Below are 21,855 nucleotides of genomic sequence, written 5' to 3' on the forward strand. Positions count from 1 at the left end.
CCAAATTGAATTAAAGTACAACCTTTATATTTTTTTTCTTTCGTTGTAATGCACAAAAATATTTACTCTTAAATGTAGCATATAACTTTAGGTTCATACTACCATGTGTCCGTAGTATTAAAGTTTTGTGACTTCTTTTGAGGATCCATAAAAATATTTAATATTAATATCTTATTAAAGTTGGCAAGGAATCAGTTGTCATCGTGTCTCGATTCTACATGTAAGCACTTATCGATAGCACAAAAGATTTTACTCATAAATATATCATATATTTTAGCTTCATATTTGATAGAGTTAGATATCAAGATTTCGTGACTTCTTTTGAGGATTCTTAAAAACTATGTAATTTTAGTTATCTTATTAAAGTCAGCAAGGATTTAGTCGTCACTGTGTCTCGGTTTTCAAATGTCAGCACTTATCGAGAGTTGCACTGGTATATGAAGATGAACATATGTGGATTTTAATTATCGGTTCTTACTGTTGTAGAGAATGAAGTTGAACATATGTGGTTATTAATTTTGGTTTTGGATTTTTGGTGATTGATGAACACAAATGTTTGTCAAGAAAGATGAATTGCTTGTCGAAGATTTTCGTGTTGAGGATCGATTGTATGCGTTGAATGTTGATGTCTTCACTAGAGGAATACAATCGTTTAATGGAGATGACAAGGTTGGGGTTGGAATTGTTAGAACAAGTTGTGTAATGGGGTAGGAATGAAGTTAAGACTTGAGTCTCCGTTTTATTGTTTCGTATTTTGTGACTCATGTGGTAGATTGATTATACCCATTCAATTGTGCACAATGGAGGCCAGAACGTTATATTCCTTAAATAAAAAAAATCTTTGGTTGAGATAAACGATAGTTTTGTAAGTTATTTAGGACATGTAAAACAAATACAAATGCCCACCCAGAATATGGTCAAAACTTCCATGTGAGATAAGACTGGGATGGGCCGATATGGGTCCATTTTGTGGTCCAAATCGCGGGCGTCGCTGTCCGGCCGCGAACGGCCCACGCCAAGTACATAGCGTCTACAGGTCAGTAAATGAGCAGCCCAAATCCGTCTCCTTCCTCCTCCTAGATCCGGCCCATCTCTCCACCGCCGTCTGGTACTCTGGTTCTGTCCCGCTCGACGGCGGCGCCCGGCGGCGATACCGTGCTCCACCTCGCGGTCCGTCTCAGGTTACTAGGCCTCCTCCGCGCGCAGCATCTCGCCACCTGGGTCCGGCGTCGGGCGCCGGACGCCCGCCCTCTCCGGCGCGCTGCCCCTAGTTGGCCACGCTCCGCGCTGCCCGTTCGCCGCCGGCGGCGGCAGCGGTTGCCCACGCGCGCGGCGGCCCGGGAGCGGTTGGCCGCATCCGCAACCAGCAAAAGAGGGACGCGAGACGGGACGACCGAGGAGTCTGACACTTGGTGGGGCCCGCTCGCGTACGGCTCTCCTCACAGGTAGCGACAATTGCGGCTCTCGCCTGAGGAATACCTCGCTGTGCAGTCGTGTACTCGTGTCCACCTTCTAAACCCATGAATGAACCCCTTCTGCAGGCGGCGCAGCCTATTCCACCACCGACGCCGAAGGCCGTACGCCCCCAATCGAATCGACCGCATCCATGCCGTCGATCACCGGAGGTGGACGCGGGGGCCTCTTCTCGGTGCACCAGGGCGCGCTCTGGTGGCTCCGCCGTTGCCACAGCCCGCTCTTCTCGTCACTAGCCGGCGGAGGAGGCCGGGGCGACGCGCCGCATCTTCCCGTACTCATCGTCGGAGCTGGTCCAGTTGGGCTCGTCCTCTCCTTCCTCCTGACCAAATTCGGTAAGAAACTCGTCCCACTTGCTCATCGATGTTCCCAATTAGCGCTTCTGATGTAGGCGAGCTGGGCGAAAGTTCATGGGACAAATGTGATAAACCAAGTCTCCTCTCTAGTGTCGAGTGTTAATTGGATTCGAAGAGCTCAGTGGCTTGATTTTGGTAGAAGTCACGGAAATTCTTGTGAATAAGGAGCAACCATTGATGCAGTTACTTAATGTTTTATTCAAATCTTGTAGGGATCAAATGCACGGTGATAGAGAAGAATGTGGAATTCACTAGGCACCCCCGAGCACACTTCATCAACAACCGCACAATGGAGGTGTGTATGTCTACTAATGCACTCTAACTTCGACATTTTGACTAATGTGTGTTGTTTGGGTGGTGCTTTCACGGATGGCTGGTGTTTTCAGATCTTCCGCAAGTTGGATGGTTTGGCTGGGGACATTGAGAGGTCCCAGCCACCGGTAGATTTGTGGAGGAAGTTCGTCTACTGTACTTCACTCTCCGGTTCCGTCCTTGGATCGGTTGATCACATGAAACAGGAAGGCCAGTTCAGTTCTTCTCATGTCGAGTGCTTGATGTCTTGCACCTCGCCGTGTATGTCTTCTGACAAGTATTTTTGGCAGATTTTGACAAGGTCATTAGTCCTATTTCCGTTGCACATTTCTCGCAGTACAAGTTAGTCGATTTGCTACTCAAGAAGCTTGAAGGAATTGGTTTCCAGACATGCTTTCCTGGTGATACTGGCAACTCAACGCAAGATCTGGTACTGGAAAGCAAGATATTGATGGGACACGAGTGCACATCCCTTCAGCAGACTGATGAGGGCATTCTGGTTGGAGTGTCAGTTAACAATGGGGGGAGGATAATTGAGAGAAAGCTGCACTGTGGTCTTCTTCTAGGGACAGATGGCGCAAGAAGTACAGTGCGTGAATTGGCAGGTATATCGATGGAAGGTGAAAGGGACTTGCAGAAACTGGTCAGTGTGCATTTTCTTAGCAAAGATCTAGGCAGGTATTTGTCCAGTCAGAGGCCAGGGATGCTGTTCTTTGTTTTTAATCCAGGTGCAATTGGTGTACTAGTTGCACATGACCTGGAGAATGGGGAATTTGTATTGCAGGTACTCCAACCTTTATGATGTTAGATAGATTTAACTTTTAAGATGTTCGAAAATTGTATATTTCTCTTGTGTATTAATATTACATTTATTATTTTCAGGTTCCATTTTATCCTCCTCAGCAGATGTTTGAAGATTTCAGCGCTAAGGTGGATCTCATTCTAACATCTTTCTTGCTTCTAGTTTATAAGCTACTGAAATCCTATGTTCTGCATCCAACCGTGTTTCAGCATTTGTTTATGAAATTCTTGTGATGTGCTGTTTCTATTTGAATCTGGTATGCATGGGTGAATTTACAGTGTAAATTTGATGGGTATATGTACCCCAGCTTAAATCTCAAGTTTCGTCATGATTCTAGGTATGTGAGCAAATTATTGTCAAGTTAGTTGGATGGGAGCCAGCAGATGTTCATGTTTTAGACATAAAACCATGGGCAATGCATGCTGAAGTTGCAGAGAAGTACATCTGCTGCAACAATCGAGTAATCCTTTCTGGTGATGCTGCTCATCGGTTTCCTCCTGCCGGTGGTTTTGGTTAGTGGTTTACTTTGTTAATTTTTCTTACTATATGGATATGAAGTCCAAAAATCAGAAACATGCATATTCTGATTTCTTTGCAGGAATGAACACTGGTGTCCAGGATGCACATAATTTGGCGTGGAAATTGGGCTTGCTGCTGAATGGTGCCGCCTCTCCATCAATATTACAAAGTTATGAGTCAGAGCGCCGGCCTGTTAGATTCTTCTCACAAGCTTTCTGTTCATCCAATATCAATTTCTCTACTATTAAATTATAGAATTAATTTAGTGTGATACAATTGCTTTCTTATTGCAGGTTGCAATTTTCAATACAAAACTTAGTGTGGAGAACTTCAAGGCAGCTATGTCTATTCCTGCGACCCTTGGCCTTGATCCAACTATTGCAAACTCAGGTAAATGTCCTTCTCCTGCATGAAGGCAGTAGACACTTTGTTGTTTTTTATTTCATTGTAGATGTTGACAACAGATACAAGTATGCAACTATAAGCTACCCTGCAATTTTCCCATCATCATTCTGGTTTATGTACTGTTTACACACATTTTCAGTGCATCAAGTTATAAATAGAAGCCTGGGATCAATCATTCCGAGAAATGTACAGAAGGCAGTTCTGGAAGGATTGTTTTCCCTTGGTCGGGCACAAGTCTCAGACTATATCCTGAATGAGAAAAATCCCCTTGGGTCCTTGAGACTATCAAGATTGAGAAGTATTCTTGATGAAGGCAAAAGTCTTCAGCTGCAGTTCCCTGCAGAGGATCTTGGCTTCGTGTAAGACCCTTTACAACCGAGTGTTCCTAAAAAAACAACCTGTTCTTTATTTCTTTCAGCTTAGTTGATGGGACATGAATGTATTTCATTGATCTGGCCATCTTATCAGAATGCTGAAAAATATGTAAATTTTCTTTTGTCTATCTCACTTCTGCCTTCAGCTATGAAGAAGGTGCCCTTGTTCCTGAAGCTAGTTATGAGAAGACTCAGGAAGGAGGAAAACTACAGCATTCTAAGAGGGCATCAAGAGAGTACATCCCATCTGCTAAGGTTGGTTCGCGGCTTCCCCACATGCTAGTAAGAGGACTGCCTGCTTCAAGTGAGGTTTGTCCCTTCGACACCTGATTGGTACACATGTTTTAGCTATCCCTTCTACTGCTGCTTACATTGCGACTGTGATGGGTTCTTAAAGGGTATGTTCTCAACGCTGGACCTAGTGAGTGGGGATAAACTCGAGTTTGTTCTCATCATTGCACCAGTGAAAGAGTCATATGAGATTGCTCGTGCCACCCTCAAGATAGCAGATGAGCTTAAGCTATCAGCCAAAGTATGCGTAATGTGGCCAAGAGGTTCGACTGGTGCTGAAGTGGAAGAGAGCAGGTCTGAGTTGGCGCCCTGGACAAACTACATCGATGTTGAGGAAGTACCTAGGGTGTCTGGTAGTTCATGGTGGGAGATGTGTCGGATTAGTAGGAAAAATGTCCTTTTGGTTAGGCCTGATGAGCACATAGCATGGCGAACAGAATCGGACAGGGTCAGGGATGCTGAATCAGAAATTAGGAGAGTATTCTCTCATGTTCTGTGCCTAAATAGGTGTAAGAATTTGTAAATTTCCTTTCATTTAGTGATTGGGTTTACATACAACATCAGTGAATTAGGATAGCAAATCATTATATTTGACAAGTTACTCGCTAAAACCAAATTTGGACTGAATTCTGACAGACCAGATGACTGCGGTTTTAGTTTAATCGTGAGCCAATGAGATAAATCATGTAAAAGTATTGCTGCTCGTTTAATTTAATCGCGCATTATTTTTCCTCTTCATATGTCTGCGCTTCGCCGACCATTTGTGTGTGATTCCTATAGATTGTCTCTTGCACGAAGGTCAAGCTGTACGCACCAGGCCCAGGTTATCAGGCCCTGTTCCGCTGACTGAAAAAGGCTGCTGCTGCTGGCGGTCTCCTACGGTTCTCTTACGATGGAACCAAACCAATCCTCATCCGATGCATTTCATACCTCAAATCATCTAGACACTTTTTTTTATTGGTTGTAACAGCCAAACATGTCACGAGTTCACGTCGCAAGAAGAGGTCAAATGGAAAACTAGAACGAGCAGAAATACTCCTAAACGAGCTAAAACGACGCGCACGAGATACCATCAACCATCATACATTTCTCCTACCTAGCTAAGCACGGAAAATGATGTTACACCGAAGAAGGGTCCAATCACCGCAAAAAAATGAATCCAAATTACTCCGCCGGCTGGGTGATCCATCCACCGGTTGCGTTCAGGTGGCGATGAGCTGGCGCACGTTGACCGGCGAGATGTCCTCGGGTCCGCCGTCGAGGATCCGGCGGGCGATGAGCGCGTTGGCGGCCTCGCTGGGGTGGTAGGGGTCCCAGAACACGTACTTGGACCTGTCCGCGCAGTACTGCGACGTCGGCCCGCACGGCACCAGCCCGCCGAACCGCCCGCCCACGTAGCAGCACGCCGAGTCCGCCACCTCGAACCCTGCACATCGTGCACGAGCACAGCAGATTACAATCCGAATCCCCATGTGAATTAGCCCGGTTATTTCTTCATGTTCATGGTGCGGCTGGTAGCGGTACCGTGGGCTGTGTAGTTGGCGATGATGTCGGAGAAGATGTGGTAGACGTCGGCGTAGACGATGCGCGAGCCCGGGAGGGCGGCGCCCAGCTCGTCCACCAGGGCCCTGAGCCGCCGGTTGAAGGCCTGCGCCAGCTGGTTCGGGAACTCGGCGCAGGCCGTGCCGGCCGACGGGTTCGTGTCCCTCTGGTACGGGATGCAGCCGATCGGCCCCACGTTCACCACCACGATCTTGCGGGCGTCCAGGAGGTACAGCCTCTGCAAACGCACGGCAAACCACGGCTATAACAACGCGCTGCCCAGCTGCATGCAGCTGGAAGCTGAGATATATATATACTTACGGTGAGCTGCTGGCGATACTTGGCGATCATGGCGCTGATGAAGGCGACCGGCGGCGTGGTGACGCGCTGCGGCACGGAGAAGATGGGCGTGAGGTAGTTGTTGATGAAGTCGTTGGAGCCCATGGTGACCGAGAAGAGCGCGCCCCGCAGCAGGCTCACCGCCTCCACCTCCCCGTGCCGCGCGATCAGGTCGTGCCGGCTGTTGGCGTAGTTGTCGATCTGGGCGTCCAGGTTCAGGCGCCCACCCTGTCCAACACAGATCAGCTTGCGTTAAGGGCTTAAGGCAACTACATTGCCTGTGTCTCTCATTCAAAATGATCTCTTTGTGTAGATAGCAGACTCGTGGTTACTTGTTAGCTCTGTGTTTCACGCGAAAGAGAAGGTCTTGGAGAACTAACTCATGCAGATGCGATGATCAAGTTATTATACGTGGGAACAAGCTAATAAGCATTGGGGTAAAACATAAGCATTTCACAGAAACAGATTTGGTGGAGGCCATGTACTGACGAAGATACTGCCGGTTTGGTTGAGGATGCCTCCGCCGCCGGACGCGTAGTTGACGCCTCTCATCACGGCGTCGCCCGTGGTCTCCGGGGCCATGTACGGCGGCACGAGCCCTCCCAGTCCCATCTCTTGCCCTGAAGAAACATGCATCCAAAGGAAAAATGTGGAGAAATTCAGGAGGGCAATCAACTGGCAGGCAATGCAATGCAATGTACGAGTAACATAACATCTAGTATCAAAGATCAGGCAAAGAGACTGAGTGCGGATGGCACCTAGAATGTCGATGATGGTCCGGCCGTTCGTGTACCGGCCGGTGGGCTGGTGGCCGAAGAAGTCGATGCCGTTCGGGGGGTAGTTGGCCTTGGACAGGGACACGATGTAGTTGTTGTTGCCGGCGTCGACGAGCGAGTCGCCGAAGATGAAGTTCGCCGGCATGCCAACGCCGCCGGCAGCGCGGGTACGAGCGAGCACGGCGAGCCAGCAGGCCAGCAGTAGAGCGAGACGAGACGCCAGTCTAGGCCGATGCTCGTGCGGCCGACGCATCGATCGATGAGGCAAGTGTGTCACAGCGAGACTGACAGGGAGGAAATGATAGAAGCCTGGAAGTTGGTTGCAGTGGAGGAGAAGGTTGATGGCGAGGGGAAAAAGCTTTGCCTGCTTATATAGCAAGCACGAGAAACAGAATCTAAGCTCTAAGTGGCTGCAGAAAATAATCCAGAAATAGGCTTGGTTGATGCTTGCAAGTAGTACCAAATAGCTCTGCAAATAGGCAAATACTACCACAGATGGCAGACAGAGGTTTAAGCAGAGAACGATGTACGCAAAGAAAGCCGCCAAGAAACCGAGACTGACGGGGAGGAAAGACCGTGTGACCTGCGAAGGTCGTTGCGAGGGACTGAGGGAGCAGCATTATATGAAAAAACCACACATGGCATTGTTTTCGCATGACGGGTAAGTATTATACACGTACACGGTACACGTCTAAATCCGCCCGTCCGGCATTGATTATTTGAATGGTTGCCTGTTGCTGATCTCTGAAGCCTTCATCAGCTGCCCGTGAGCTCTCGGCACCGGGACGGACGGTGATACAATAGAATTCGGCTTCTCTCGCCATGCAGAGGCTTCCGCATTTGGCGCATCGCATTTAGGAGCATCCGTGCATGGCCTTGGCCTGACGAGCATTCATTCCGTTTCCCCATTTCTGGAGCGCGAAGCGGGGCAGCGTCGGCAGCCCAGCCCAGCGGCAGGTCTCGAGCCCTGGATCGCCCTGGATTGGATATGATCCTTTAGTTCTTAAAAAAATTATAAGATTCTCTATCACATCGAATCTTGTGATACATCCATATTAAATATATACAAAATAAAAATCAATTACACACTTTACCTGTAATTTGCGAGACAAATCTTTTATGTCTAGTTAGTTTATGATTGAATAATAATTACCAAATACAAATGAAAGTACTACGATGCTCAAAATTCAAAAAATTTTGCCAACTGAACAAGGCACTTGCAGAGTTGCCGTAGTGTGAATTTACCGTGGACTATGGCGCATCAGAGTAAATGGAGTCCCTGCAAGATTCAAATTCAAAATATTTTGAAACTAAACAAGGCCTATGATCGGGACCTGTAGATCTATGCAGGCACCAGGTGACAGAAACAGCAGCACGCCCGGGCATCTGCTGCTTTGGGCCTTGTTTAGTTCACCCAAAAAAGCAAAAAGTTTTTTAAGATTCCCCGTCACATCGAATCTTGCGGCATATGCATGAAGCATTAAATATAGACGAAAGTAAAAACTAATTACACAGTTTAGCTGGAAATTGCGAGACGAATCTTTTGATCCTAGTTAGTCTATAATTAGATAATATTTGTCACAAACAAACGAAAGTGCTACAGTACCGAAATCCAAAATCTTTTCGGAACTAAACAAGGCCTTAAAAGAAAATAGAATACCTGACCCCCTGTTCACGAAACAGAGCAGCAAAACACGCGATCGAGAAGCCATACCGTATCGAAAATACGCGGTACGCCCATACTAGTGGCTCGACCGGTATCGTGTAGTGTACCGTAAAGGAACTCTTTCGTTTTCCTAAGCTAAGGCCTTGTTTAGTTCGTAAAAATTTTCAAGATTTTCCGTCACATCGAATCTTTGGTCGCATGTATGGAGCATTATATATAGACGAAAATAAAAACTAACTGCACAGTTTACCTGTAATTTGTGAGATGAATCTTTTGAGCCTAATTACTCCGTAATTGGACAATATTTATAAAATAAAAACGAAATGCTACAGTATTCAAAAACAAAAAAAATTTGCGAACTAAACAAGGCCTAAGAAAAGGGGTTTAGGAATTATGCTGAGAGGAGAAACAAAGCAACGAACCGGTCAAGAGCTTGTTATTGGTCTGAAAAGTCATAGCAGATATTGTTTGCTAATTTACTATAAGAAAAAAATAATACTGATTGACCAAAAAAATACAATTTATAAGACAAATGGTCTGCCTTGCTTTGTTGAAGGCTTGCAGCCTTGTAGGTGATTCGACTTTCGAGGCAGTGGCATCATTTGTTGTATAACTATTGCGAAATATATAATAGTTATTAGAGTTGTCATGGAATATTTTTAGAGTTTTGTTGTATAACTATTTCGAATTATAAATTTTACGACTCTTCAATAAACTTTGTCAGGCTTTTAGCCTGTTTGACTAAAATCATATATTTTTTTTAGAACAGAGATAGTAGCAGTGTACATTTTTGAATAAATTTGTTTGTTTTCATCTCCCAACTCCCAAATAAAACATAAGCAAGTTGCACGCCAAGTAGTACTCCCTCAGTACAAAAAAAATTACAATTCTCATATTTTGAGAAGTCAAATAATTTTAACATCGACTAAATTTTATATGGAAAAATACTAATATTCATTAGACAAAATAAGTATTTGTTAACTTAGTTAAAGAATATATTTTCACAATAAATATATTTTGAGACATAAATATTAATACTATTTACTATAAACATAATCCAAGTTAGACTAGTTTGATTGACACGTTTCTTATAATTGCATTTTTTTCTAAGAGACAGGAGTAATAATGATATTGCCATTCATCCCATCGGCATTTACATACTCGTAATACGACTTCAGTTTTGCGCATTAAGGTGTACTACTACTTCCGTGTATTCTAGCACTAAAAATTTATCCTCAAATATAATGTTATTTTGAGGACAAAAATCATTTTTGTATTAAATATTCTTCATTTATCAACAAATCATCTATCACATGATGATAACGTCTGATTAGAAAATAAAATAAGGATATATATGTTTTTTATATTATCTCTTAATTTATCCTAAAACTCCTAGAATCCACTATATTACAGCAGATTTTCATCTTAGGCCTTGTTTAGTTCCTCTCCAAAACCTAAAATTTTTTAAGATTTCTTGTCACATCGAATCTTTGGATACATGCATAAAGCATTAAATATAGACAAAAATAAAAACTAATTACACAGTTTGTCTGTAATTAATGAGACGAATCTTTTAAGCCTAGTTAGTCTATAATTAGACAATATTTGTCACACTCTTTTACCAAAAAATTTTGGAACTAAACAAGGCCTTAATGGCTTTTCTTACAAGAAAAAAAGCAACAGGTTTTGAGCAGCCATCCCAAGCACAGCATGTCCGGTTCCAGGATTCATGCTTGCATCTGCATGAAACGCATGGGTGTTGAACTATTGGTGATATGCTGCAGTTTCTGAACGGTGAGGACGACGACCGTCTTCGCCACTGCTGAAGACAGGTCAGAGGTGCATCGAACGCCCTTACGGACTTGTCCAATGATGTATTGTACGGAGTGCTCTCTTGGTTTCAGGGCTTTAGGCTGGTTTAGTTCGCAAAAAATTTTAAGATTTTCTGTCACTTCGAATTTTTGGTCGTATGCATGAAGCATTAAATAACGAAAATAAAAACTAATTGCACAGTTCATTTGTAATTTGTGAGATGAATCTTTTGAGCCTAATTACTCCGTGATTGGACAATGTTTGTTAAATAAAAACGAAAGTGCTACGGTAGCCACAAGCCAAAATTTTTGAGAACTAAACAAGGCCGTAAGCCCAAATTAATCAGCCCATAGGCTTGTCCGCACTATCCAAACGAGGGCGGGTTGGAGGCTTGGAGCCCATGGGCCGGCACGACCGAGTAAGCACGCCGTGTAAAGATCAGTGATCACAGAGCCAGTTGGTGGCTGCATTCGATGGTTAACACTTAACAGCCGGTCAACACGACGGTGATGGTTCTGTGATTGTCCGGTGACACTCAGGAAGTGCATGTGATTGCTGCAGCTCGAGGAACATCGCATGTATGCATTGGAACAAGCGGAAGGCAACAGCCGATCCGGGCCGTCCAAGCGCGTGCCGTCATCGCGGGCTCGCGGCGGCGGCTCTCACCCCGGATTCCCGGAAGAGGCCGGCCGGCGTCCAAGTAGCTCGTCGTCATCAACGCCAAAGGAAGTGGCTACCAGCGCGCTACCGTCAATCGGAATCGGAAAAGAATGAACATGAGTAATCGATTAGTTGCGATAGGGCTTCGACAGACTAACCGACGATGATCCTGGTGAAGTTTATTTTGCAGCATGTGCTCTCTTTCCCACGTTCCGAGAGGTGTCCAAACACACAAACTATTTTAAGATATGTGTTTATATATTTTTCAAATCGAATCCAGTGAATAAAAGAGTGAAGACATGTACTCTTAAGGAAAAAAAACCGCATCCTCCTATTCTCGAAAATTTGTGCATGTTATTGCTACACAAATAGTTAAGTGGAAAGTTCTTTCTGTTGTGGCGCGTCCAGCGCATCATCACATTTATTTGGCATATAGCAAGCAACCATATATGATATATCATATATGAACTCTATGTAGCTCATAACAGTTTCTTTATTTCGACAAAATACAATAATGAAAATAGTACAATACAAAGCAACCTTTCAGATTGCTACTAACGCAGTGTATATATATACTCCGTATAAACTACTATATATCATACAATTATCACAGACTAGACGCATATGCAACATTCTTATTCTGTGTATTAAGATCGTTATGCAGAGAGTATGATCAGGATCGATCGGTATAGCCGTATAGCACACACATGGTAGGTTGACTCCACGCATGCCTGTCAAGGGAGTCTGCGTCGAGACCTTGCATGCACTCGCTATGCACGCATATGCATGCATGCATGTAAGAGGTTGAATCAGACACCGCCACCTATGCCACCTCCACCTCCGGCGCCACCACCATAACCACCGCCGCCGCCGGAGCCAAGGCCACCCCCAGCGCCAGCACCACCACCGTAGCCTCCGCCAGCACCTCCGCCGTAGCCACCACCGGCGCCACCTCCAGCTCCTCCACCGTAACCGCCTCCAGAGCCACCTCCTGCGCCTGCACCTCCACCGTATCCACCACCAGTGCCCCCACCAGCTCCTCCACCATAACCGCCTCCTGCACCGGCACCTCCGCCATAGCCGCCTCCAGCGCCGCCTCCTGCACCAGCACCTCCGCCATACCCGCCGCCAGTGCCACCGCCTGCACCTGCTCCTCCGCCGTAACCACCACCGGCCCCGGCTCCTCCTCCGCCACCAAGACCACCTCCTCCACCAGAACCACCACCAAGACCACCGCCTCCACCAGAACCACCACCAAGACCACCGCCTCCACCAGAACCACCACCAAGCCCGCCGCCGAGACCTCCACCGGAACCACCCCCAAGGCCGCCGCCTCCACCAGCACCTCCGCCGGCACCACCACCATAACCACCTCCCTCACCGCCACCAAGCCCTCCGCCTCCGCCTAAGCCACCTCCAGCTCCACCACCGAGGCCGCCTCCGCCGCCTGCACCCCCACCAAAACCACCACCCTTCCCTCCTCCAAACCCAACTCCAAGCCCTCCACCGTGCCCAAGGCCACCACCAAGCCCAACACCACCGCCGCCGCCGCCGCCGTACCCTCCCCCACCACCAAGCCCGCAACCACCACCGCACAGGTTCTGCTTCTCCAAGGACCGCGCCTCGGCGGCCACCGCAAGAACCACCGCGACGGCCAGCCCCAGAAACGCCATGTTCCACACACCCCTCGGCGCCCTCCCCATGTCGTGCCAAGCAGGAGTTCACTAGCTAGCTACAGCCAAGCAGTAGTAGTGAGTAGTGACGCTGCTGCTCTGGACTCTGGAGCGCTGGACGAAGAAGACCGAGCTCTATCGGTGATCTTATATAGCGGGGCAGAGTGGCGTGTAGTCGCCTACCCAGTTAATGCGTAGTAGGGTGGTTGCGCGCGCGCGCGCGCACGGCCTCGCGTCCCTGCTTTCAGGACAGCCAGGTGGTGAGCGGGAAGGCACCAGGCACTAGCTGCGCGCTGGTCGCTGGGCGGGACTGACTGGGAGGCCCAGTTCACAGCGGGGCGGCCGGCTGCTGAAGTCTTCTCGCCCCGCCCGCCGCATTGACCGTGATGGGTGTGGCGAGCCGCGAGCGCCGCGCCGCGCGGTGCGGCACTGGCGCTGGGCGATGCTGCGACGTGCGTGTCCCTCGCCTTCCCTGCACGTCGACGGGGAGACGACGACGATGAGAATAGCAGATTGAGCTGCATTTATGTCGGCGCGCTGTGAGGGACGACGGCGCAACTACCCGCGCACATGCCAGAGCGACTTCGGCTGCCGGAGGGATCGGGGGGCACCGCCATGCATGATCGGTGGAGAGCGATCTGGCGAGTGATGCGGCCAACGGCGAATAATATCGCGCGCTTGTCCGATCGACAACCAAATCGAAGTGATCGGATCGGAGGTGAGCTGCGTGAGGAGATGGTTGAGCCTGTCGTTTACCAGAATGGAAATAGAGCGTTGATTTTCTTCGAGCTGAATATGCTTTTCCATGATATTCATTCAATATACTCATATCTCAGTCGACGCTGCTATCAGTAATCGATCAATGGACTTGGAAATTAAAGATGCAAGTATATGTCTGTCTGACTGTCTCTGTAAACCAAATATGGCAAAGCGTAGCAGTCATCCACGTACGTACGCTTGCTTATCTGCGCAATCGGCTATATATCAGCAATTTACTTACCTTACAGTATGGAGTTGTAAGTTGTAACTGAAATTGGCCTGCAACTCCAGAAGTAAGAACTGAACTGTGGCCCAAAAAAAAAAGGAAAAGAAAAAGAAAGAAAAGAGCTTCAGTCCCATTTGCTTACTTCTCTCATTTTCCACACGAACCACAGGCTCACAGAGTCACAGCAGCAGCGCAGTTGAATTCCATGGATATTTTGGCGATGTCGATCGAGAGCTCTAGCAACAGGTAGCAGTAACCAGACTAGCAAGCGACAACCGATCGGGCCTGATGAGTCCTGCATGTGCAGTGCAGAGGAGGTGTACCGAGCTGCTCTCATCAAGTAAAGCCGTTGCGTCAAGAACGGCGGCCGGCCGGCCTGATATTTTGGTGTCGTCATGTGAGATGTTCAGAGGTAGTACGTAGAATCACTCACCGCTGGTCGGACGAGCGGCAAGCACCGACGTTCGCCGGACGGTTTGAATTCTGCACGGATTTGATGGACAGAGGTGGGGTTCAGTGGTTCATCAGGACATACAAATGTTCTTGCTCGCGTGTCTGCTTGTAAAGCAACGACAAAACTGAGCTCAAATCAGTATATCAGATCAGATATAAAGCAACCACGTTCGTTCAGTGTAACAACCGATCTTCTGCTCATATGAACTGTAGGTACGTTGAAGGACTGCATGCTGACGAGTAGCTTTCAGCTAGCTGCTCGCACTGACGGACAGTTGGTGGTGGTCGTCTGGAGATCGCTGTAGAGTATTCCATAAAACAGGCCAAATTAAACGTGCTACCACAACCACAAATTACTAATTCTCTTAGTAAAGTGGATTTTTTTTAGTGTTTTAGCATTCAAAATTTAGTATAAATCTTTTCTACTAACTGTCTCCTAGCTAGTGGGATTTTCTAGTGCTTTGACTATAGTGGTAATATTTTATAACTACACTAGGAGAATTCTACTATTTATATATGGTAATGTACGTTGTATATAGCATGTAGTAAGCATATCTAGACCCTCAAGGCAAGTGGTAAACTTTGATCGCTAATAACAACCGTGTTATCGTGACTAACGTTTATTTTGGGTGAGAACATTTTAGGGTTTGTTTGGAACAAAGAAACCTAAAATGGAGGAATGGATGAAAACATAGAAAAGAAATAGGAATGCATTAGCAAACGGAGGAATAGAAAACATATAGGAAAGGAACGAGAGAAGACTGTTTGGAACGCAGGAACATGTACCATATGAAAATTAAAATCATGTGAGTAATATAATAAATATTATTAGTACTAAATTAATGATAGATTAATATAAGATATTACAGCACGTCGTGTTTAATTGCATGTCCGCCCTGATCAGTTAGCTTATCCAATGTTTGGCGCCAGCTATCCTGCTGGGCAGATACAGCACCGGCTTATGAGCTTCATTAGGGCTTGTTCGGTTGATCCGGTTTGGGTCCCTGCAATGATTTCAGATAAATTTGCTTTATTAATTTACATAGTTTTGATAAGCTGGAATGGTTCCTGGACCAAAACCATGGCAACCGAACACAGCCTTAGTTAACTAGTGCGCGAGCTGAACGATTCCCTCAGCTTAGAGTGGATAGATTTTTTCATTCCTCTAAAAGTACATGTTTGCTCACCATTTTGGAAGAAAGATTCAGCCTCATTCCTTTGTCCCAAACGGTGCAGCAGTGCTGAAAACTATAGAAACTCGGTTCCTCTACTTTTTCATGTGTTTCTCGGGCGAACCAAACGGTAGAGTTAGGTCACAACGATACACATATAATATGATGCCCAATTTCAGTTTCTATGGAACGAAGGACTCAATGTTTTCTTTGAACAATCATATAGGAGAGAATCCTCACCTGAATAATATTGATATATCGTGACATAACCACATCAATAACCTTATTTTAGGAAAAAAACAAGGCAAAAACACTTTCGTCCGGCTAATTACAAAAAACCGGAGTAAAACCCTTACATAACTAAAACTAAAATCAATGGCCGTAGCACAAAGGCGAGACTCTGGCATATCCACAACTACATAGGCTCCAGCAGGGCAAATTTTGGCATGCAACCACAAATACAACAGCTATTGAGAAGACTAGAACACCAAGGCACAAGCACTTCTTCGATGATGCGTGTATGACGCCAAAGACGGCAACTAAGCAATGGCTTGGTGAGGCTTTCACCCAAGGCAGCAAGAAGAAGCATGCGCCATTAGCTAGGGAAGGAGAAATTTCACCAACCACCAAACTGATTAATCCAAAGCTGAAATCGTTGGTTTTCTTTCTTTCTGCAACCGATCGGTTTCAATTTTTGTGCAAATGGAAGTTTTTTTTAAAAAAAAATAGATGAAACTGAACCGAAATGTCGGTTCCAACCGATTGCCCAATCCTATTGGCACGTCACTCTATAATATCACTTCGGACTAACAATAAAAATAAATAGTTTGTACAAAGACATTGGTTAGTCTCAAATGGTAGTAGTCACGAACAGAAGTACTTATCATTGCAAACATAACATCTCAATATCTTTATTCCTTAACGAAGATGATGAATAAGTAATTGTAAGCATACAACAATGAAGACGGTGAAGTTCAATTAAAATTACAACATAAGATTTGGTTGGTCATATGTACTAGTATTTATCTGCATCACAAAATAACTCCATGCTTCAATGCATATACAATATAATTCACCAATGTCCACCGCCAAAGCCACCGCCGCCACCGAAACCGCCGCCGCCGCCACTGCCCAAGCCAGCGCCACCTCCGGCACCACCACCAAACCCTCCTCCTACACCACCTCCGCCACCCAAGCCACCACCACCACCGAACCCTCCCCCGGCACCACCTCCTGCTCCACCACCAGCGCCAAACCCGCCACCACTACCTCCACCAAGACCTCCGCTGAAACCTTTGCCTCCCCCGAAACCACCACCTATTCCAGAACCACTACCACCTCCAAGGCCACCACCACCACCAAGGCCGCTGCCTCCACCAAGACCACCTCCAACTCCACTTCCCAATCCACCACCTGCACCGCCGCCAAGGCCACTGCCTCCGCCAAGACCACCTCCAGCTCCACCGCCTGCACCGCCACCGAGGCCACCTCCAGCACCGCCCCCTAGACCACCACCTGCACCGACACCACCTCCAAACCCTCCTCCCGTGCCACCACCAAGGCCTCCACCAACACCACCGCCTAGGCCACCGCCTGCGCCAGCACCCCCGCCAAGGCCACCTCCTCCACCAAGACCACCTCCAGCACCACCACCTAGTCCACCACCCGCTCCACCGCCTAAGCCGCCTCCTCCACCAAGACCTCCGCCACCTCCAAGGCCACCACCATGCCCAAGCCCTCCACCGAGTCCACCGCCTGCTCCGCCGCCACCACCAAGACCACTGCCCACACCTAGGCCGCCACCTTTTCCACCTCCAAACCCGCCGCCAAGACCTCCACCATGCCCAAGCCCTCCACCAAATCCACCACCGGCGCCACCTCCTCCACCAAGCCCAGCACCACCACCAAAGCCAGCGCCTCCGCCGAAACCGCCGCCACCGCCCAAGTTCTGGGTCTCAAGGAACCGCGCATCAACGGCCACTCCGAGAGCCAGCACCACGGCCAATGCCGCGAGCTCCAAGGCCCTCCCACGCCTCGCCACCCTCCCCATGACGATGAGATGGACAGTGGAGTAAATTGAGCTGCGTGTTGCTTATTGATGCTTGCAGCGAAGGACGCTGCATGCTTATATATATGCGCGGAGCCGATGTGATCAAGTGGAGCGAGCGAGTGGGCAGTGTGGAAAGCTAGCTAGCAGCAGACTGCATGTGTACGTGGAGTTAATGTCGGTAGTTGCAGCACGTCTCAACTGTCACGGCCTCAGCCTCCAAAGGCAAGCCGCGCCAGCGAGGAGACACGCTGTGCGGGATGCCGATGCCGTCGCCGGAACAGACAGAGAAGAGCACGACATGGGCGAGCAGAGAGCCAGAGACGGGCCCGGCCCGGCCGTCTCGCGGCTATTTACCACGGCCGGGACTAGGGGCCCCGGCACAGAGACTGTTTGCAATGTGTTTGTTTTGAGGCTGCTCGATCGTGCATGAGCGTTTGCAGTGGATTCGGTTGGTGAGCTGTGGCTCTCTGAGCGGACGGGGCGCGCGGGGGACGCCGGTGCATTTATGTTGACGCGCTTGACCGGGTGGGGCGCCGGCCGCTCAACCAACTGACGAGCCAGAGCGCGCGCCAGCGCAAAGACTCAAGACGATGCGCCCATGCCACCGCGAGCGACACTGTCACGGTGCCGCGGCGCTTTTCGTTTCCTACCGGCTGCGCGCGGTGTGCGGTCGCACCGGTATAGGGTAGTCACCTTTTTTTTTTAAGGATATACACGTAATAATCACGTACCCACGCACGGCTGGCGGCCGGCACGCGGGTCGCAGGACATTGCTTGTGCTGAGCCGCCGGTACGTTGTGACTTGTGAGACCTGCCGCTTTCGCATCACAGGTCTGTGTCTGTCTTGAGCTTCGTAGCGAGTCCCACTGTGTCCCAGTATCAGAACTGATACGTACAACGGTGGTGGGGCAAAATTTACTTTTTGTCATTATGTACTGCCGACAGTATAGATAGCCGGTGAGCAGTGTACTAGGTAGTAGCCACAAAAGATCAGTTATCTGGATACGCATGGCCTGTGGTTTGTGGCACGGACTCTTTTTACTTTGGAGTCGTGCATACTACGCCACAGTCAAAAACTCACAACTCAAAGGTACATTACGAAAGCTACTAATAACCTGCCTGAAGCAAACTCGCGCTTTCTATCTAGCTCTCGCCTGATCCAGACATGTATATCCACAGATTTAGCGAACCCACCACCATTAAGGGCACGTACAACGGTTGTGTGGAAGCCGTCTGCACGCATCTACCGAGACAAAACCAACAGAATTATCACGGAGAGAGAGTGCTGCCGTCGCCTCACGAGCCGACGGCCATGGCTCGTGCTCCCAGAGCAAACACGGGCGTGGTCTGATCCCGTGCGGCAAGCGGCCGATGCTGTTACGACGTACAACAAGCTACTGTGATCTCTTTTGCTTTCTTGCACATGTATACGGCAGTGAAGCTTTTTTGTGTAGTCAGATTATGCTTATAGATTATGAATAAATAATTTTTTATTATATTATGTATAAATATACTTATGTTTGGTATTTATTTATTAACAAGCAACATAGTGGTATACATGAATATATCCACGTTCGATCATTGCTACATACAAGCATTAAAGAATTAACAGACAGTCAAACAAATAACTCATTGCATGTGTTGTATATTTAGCTGTCTCTATAGAGTGTGACATCATCATGTAGACAGCTTGCTGTCTGTAGGTTGTACATGCCCTAATAGTGCTATATGCTAAAACCAAGACCACGACCAGCTCCAAGTCGAAAGGCGCCCCTGCATCATGCACCAACTACCGAATAATGCATGGAAGCAGCAAGGCATGAGCTCCACACAGAAATTTAAAAAGGTGCACCGGTGTGCCCTATAGACGCAGAAGCAGCATTTAATCTCACATGCAGCTGCCGCATAGCGCATACCCTTGTATAGTTTTTTTTTTTTGACAATTAACGATTTTATTTCAGCAGCAAGAAGTGCAAGCAACCTTAGTTTCTAAAAATTTTCAAAATTCTCCATCACATTAAATATTTAGAGGCATGCATTGGAGTATTAATATAGACAAAAACAAAAATTAATTACACAGTTTGTCTGCTGCAAGACGAATCTTTTGAGTCTAGTTGGTCCATAATTAGATAATAAAGCCTTATTCAGTTCCAAGACGAAAAGTTTTTGGATGTCACATCGAATATGTCAGCATATATTTGAAGTACTAAACGTAGACTAATAAAAAACAAATTACGTAGCTTGTCTAGAAACTGAGACGAATTTATTAAGCCTAATTAATCCATCATTAGCACATGTGGGTTACTGTAGCAGTTATGGCTAATCCTGGACTAATTAGGCTTAAAAGATTCGTCTCGCGATTTACAACCAAACTATGCAATTAGAGCACTTGCAATGCAATACTCTATCACAGAGTCCAAGACAATTAATTACATATTATTTATGGTATTTTGCTGATGTGGCAATATATTTATTGAAGAAAGTCTTATTTAGACTCTAAGTCCACATTGTTCGAGGTAATAAATAACTTACTCTATGATAGAGTCTGCATTATGAGGCTAGTCTCAATGCATGTTTCATGAGAGTGTCATGCACATTAAATAAGGTGCCACATAAGCAAAATTGCTGACTTGGCAGGGGCATTAAATGAAGGAGTTTCGTCAGATGAGAGAGGAGTTTCATCTCCATGAAACTCCTATGGCTCGGTTACCTAGTTTATAGTCTTGGTAACTGTGTCATGAAACTATACATTGAGCTGGCCTGAGTGCCCTTAGTTTTTATTTTCATCCATATTTAATGTTCCATACATATATCCAAAGATTCGATGTGATGGATCATGAAAATTTTTTGAATAATGAACTAAACAAGGCCTAACTATCAAATACAAACGAACGTATTACCGTAGTCAAAGCCAAAAAATTTCACGAACTAAACAAGACGTGACAGAAGACACTTATGACTATGGTGACTATAGGAGCACACATGCTCAAAGTCAAAGGATGCAGTAGTAGGCTCTGTAACAGAGGTAGCCTTTCTAGACCTTGTTTAGCTCCCAAAAAATTTTACAAATTTGGTGCTGAGACTCTTGTAGATCATTGTCTGTCGGCAGGATGGTCTTGGGCCTTGTTTACTTGCCAGAAAATTTTGCAAAATTTTTCATATTCCCCGTCATATCGAATCTTTAGACGCATGCATGGAGTATTAAATATAGACGAAAATAAAAACTAATTGCATAGTTTGGTCGAAATTGACGAGACGAATCTTTTGAGCCTAGTTAGTCCATGATTGGATAATATTTATCAAATACAAACGAAAATGCTACAGTGTCTATTTTCCAAAAATTTTCGAAACTAAACAAGGCCTTGATCAGCAGCATTTAGCTTGGTTCTAAAAGAAATTTAAATTTTTTTGTCACATCAAATTTTATGGTATATACATAGACCATTAAATATAGATAAAAAAATAATTAATTACGCTGTATGTAATCTGTAAAATGAATCTTTTAAATATAATTAATTTATGATTGATAATAATTATTAAATACAAATAAAAGTACTATGATAACCAAAACTAAAAAAATCGCCGACTAAACATGGCCTTTTAGAAAATGGACCAACTGGTTGCAGACTTGCGACTTGCGACAACAAGGCTGTGTTGGTGAAATTGAGCAGATCGTGACAGTTGCTGCAAGTGCTTGAGCTGCAGCCTCAGCCATAATGACACCGGACATGATCGCCTTTGATTGTTTGCGCCGGCTGTACCTGCATGTTAACTACTCCAAGGGCAGCGTAGGTCTCGGCGGCATCGAACGCTGATCAGACAGTAGGGATGCGTCGGTATAGCACCTGACTCCAGGCAGTAGAGCCGGCATGTGGAATTGTGGATGGTGTACCTGTCCGCGCGTGTTGTGGTTTAGGCCCTGTTTAGATTGCTGACAAAAATTTTCCAGGTGTCACATCGGATGTGTCGGAAGGATATCGAGAGGAGTTTTTAGAAACTAATAAAAAAATAAATTACATAGCTCGTCAGGAAACTGCAAGACAAATCTATTAAGCATAATTAATCTGTCATTAGCACATGTGGGTTACTGTAGCACTTAAGGCTAATCATAGAGTAACTAGGCTTAAAAGATTCGTCTCGTGCTTTTCAACCAAACTGTGTAAACAGGGCCTTAGGCTGGAGCCTGCGAGTGTAG

General features: G+C 46.5%; 4 protein-coding genes across 4 annotated transcripts; 1 reads left to right on the plus strand and 3 right to left on the minus strand.

Annotated features, from left to right (window-relative positions):
- Positions 816-5,270, plus strand: LOC8081071 (2,4-dichlorophenol 6-monooxygenase). Its single transcript, XM_021451402.1, has 12 exons — positions 816-1,445; positions 1,542-1,808; positions 2,042-2,124; positions 2,216-2,351; positions 2,432-2,925; positions 3,024-3,071; positions 3,281-3,455; positions 3,542-3,654; positions 3,756-3,852; positions 4,007-4,226; positions 4,388-4,550; positions 4,639-5,270. The coding sequence occupies exons 2-12, from the start codon at positions 1,607-1,609 to the stop codon at positions 5,053-5,055; spliced, it is 2,148 nt and encodes a 715-aa protein (XP_021307077.1). The 5' UTR covers positions 816-1,445; positions 1,542-1,606; the 3' UTR covers positions 5,056-5,270.
- LOC8083983 (GDSL esterase/lipase At4g16230) lies at positions 5,455-7,800 on the minus strand. Its single transcript, XM_002467927.2, has 5 exons — positions 7,172-7,800; positions 6,903-7,033; positions 6,396-6,641; positions 6,057-6,312; positions 5,455-5,958 (listed from the first exon to the last, which is right to left on the minus strand). Exons 1-5 carry the CDS (start codon positions 7,440-7,442, stop codon positions 5,735-5,737), a joined length of 1,128 nt encoding a protein of 375 aa, XP_002467972.1. The 5' UTR covers positions 7,443-7,800; the 3' UTR covers positions 5,455-5,734.
- On the minus strand, positions 11,776-13,307 carry LOC110434341 (glycine-rich cell wall structural protein-like). The gene has a single exon (XM_021458202.1). It carries the CDS (start codon positions 13,028-13,030, stop codon positions 12,137-12,139), a length of 894 nt encoding a protein of 297 aa, XP_021313877.1. The 5' UTR covers positions 13,031-13,307; the 3' UTR covers positions 11,776-12,136.
- On the minus strand, positions 16,683-17,660 carry LOC110432449 (glycine-rich cell wall structural protein-like). Its single transcript, XM_021452894.1, has one exon. It carries the CDS (start codon positions 17,658-17,660, stop codon positions 16,683-16,685), a length of 978 nt encoding a protein of 325 aa, XP_021308569.1.

This window comes from Sorghum bicolor, chromosome 1 (genome assembly GCF_000003195.3).
Source record: "Sorghum bicolor cultivar BTx623 chromosome 1, Sorghum_bicolor_NCBIv3, whole genome shotgun sequence".
Taxonomy (NCBI): Eukaryota; Viridiplantae; Streptophyta; class Magnoliopsida; order Poales; family Poaceae; genus Sorghum; species Sorghum bicolor.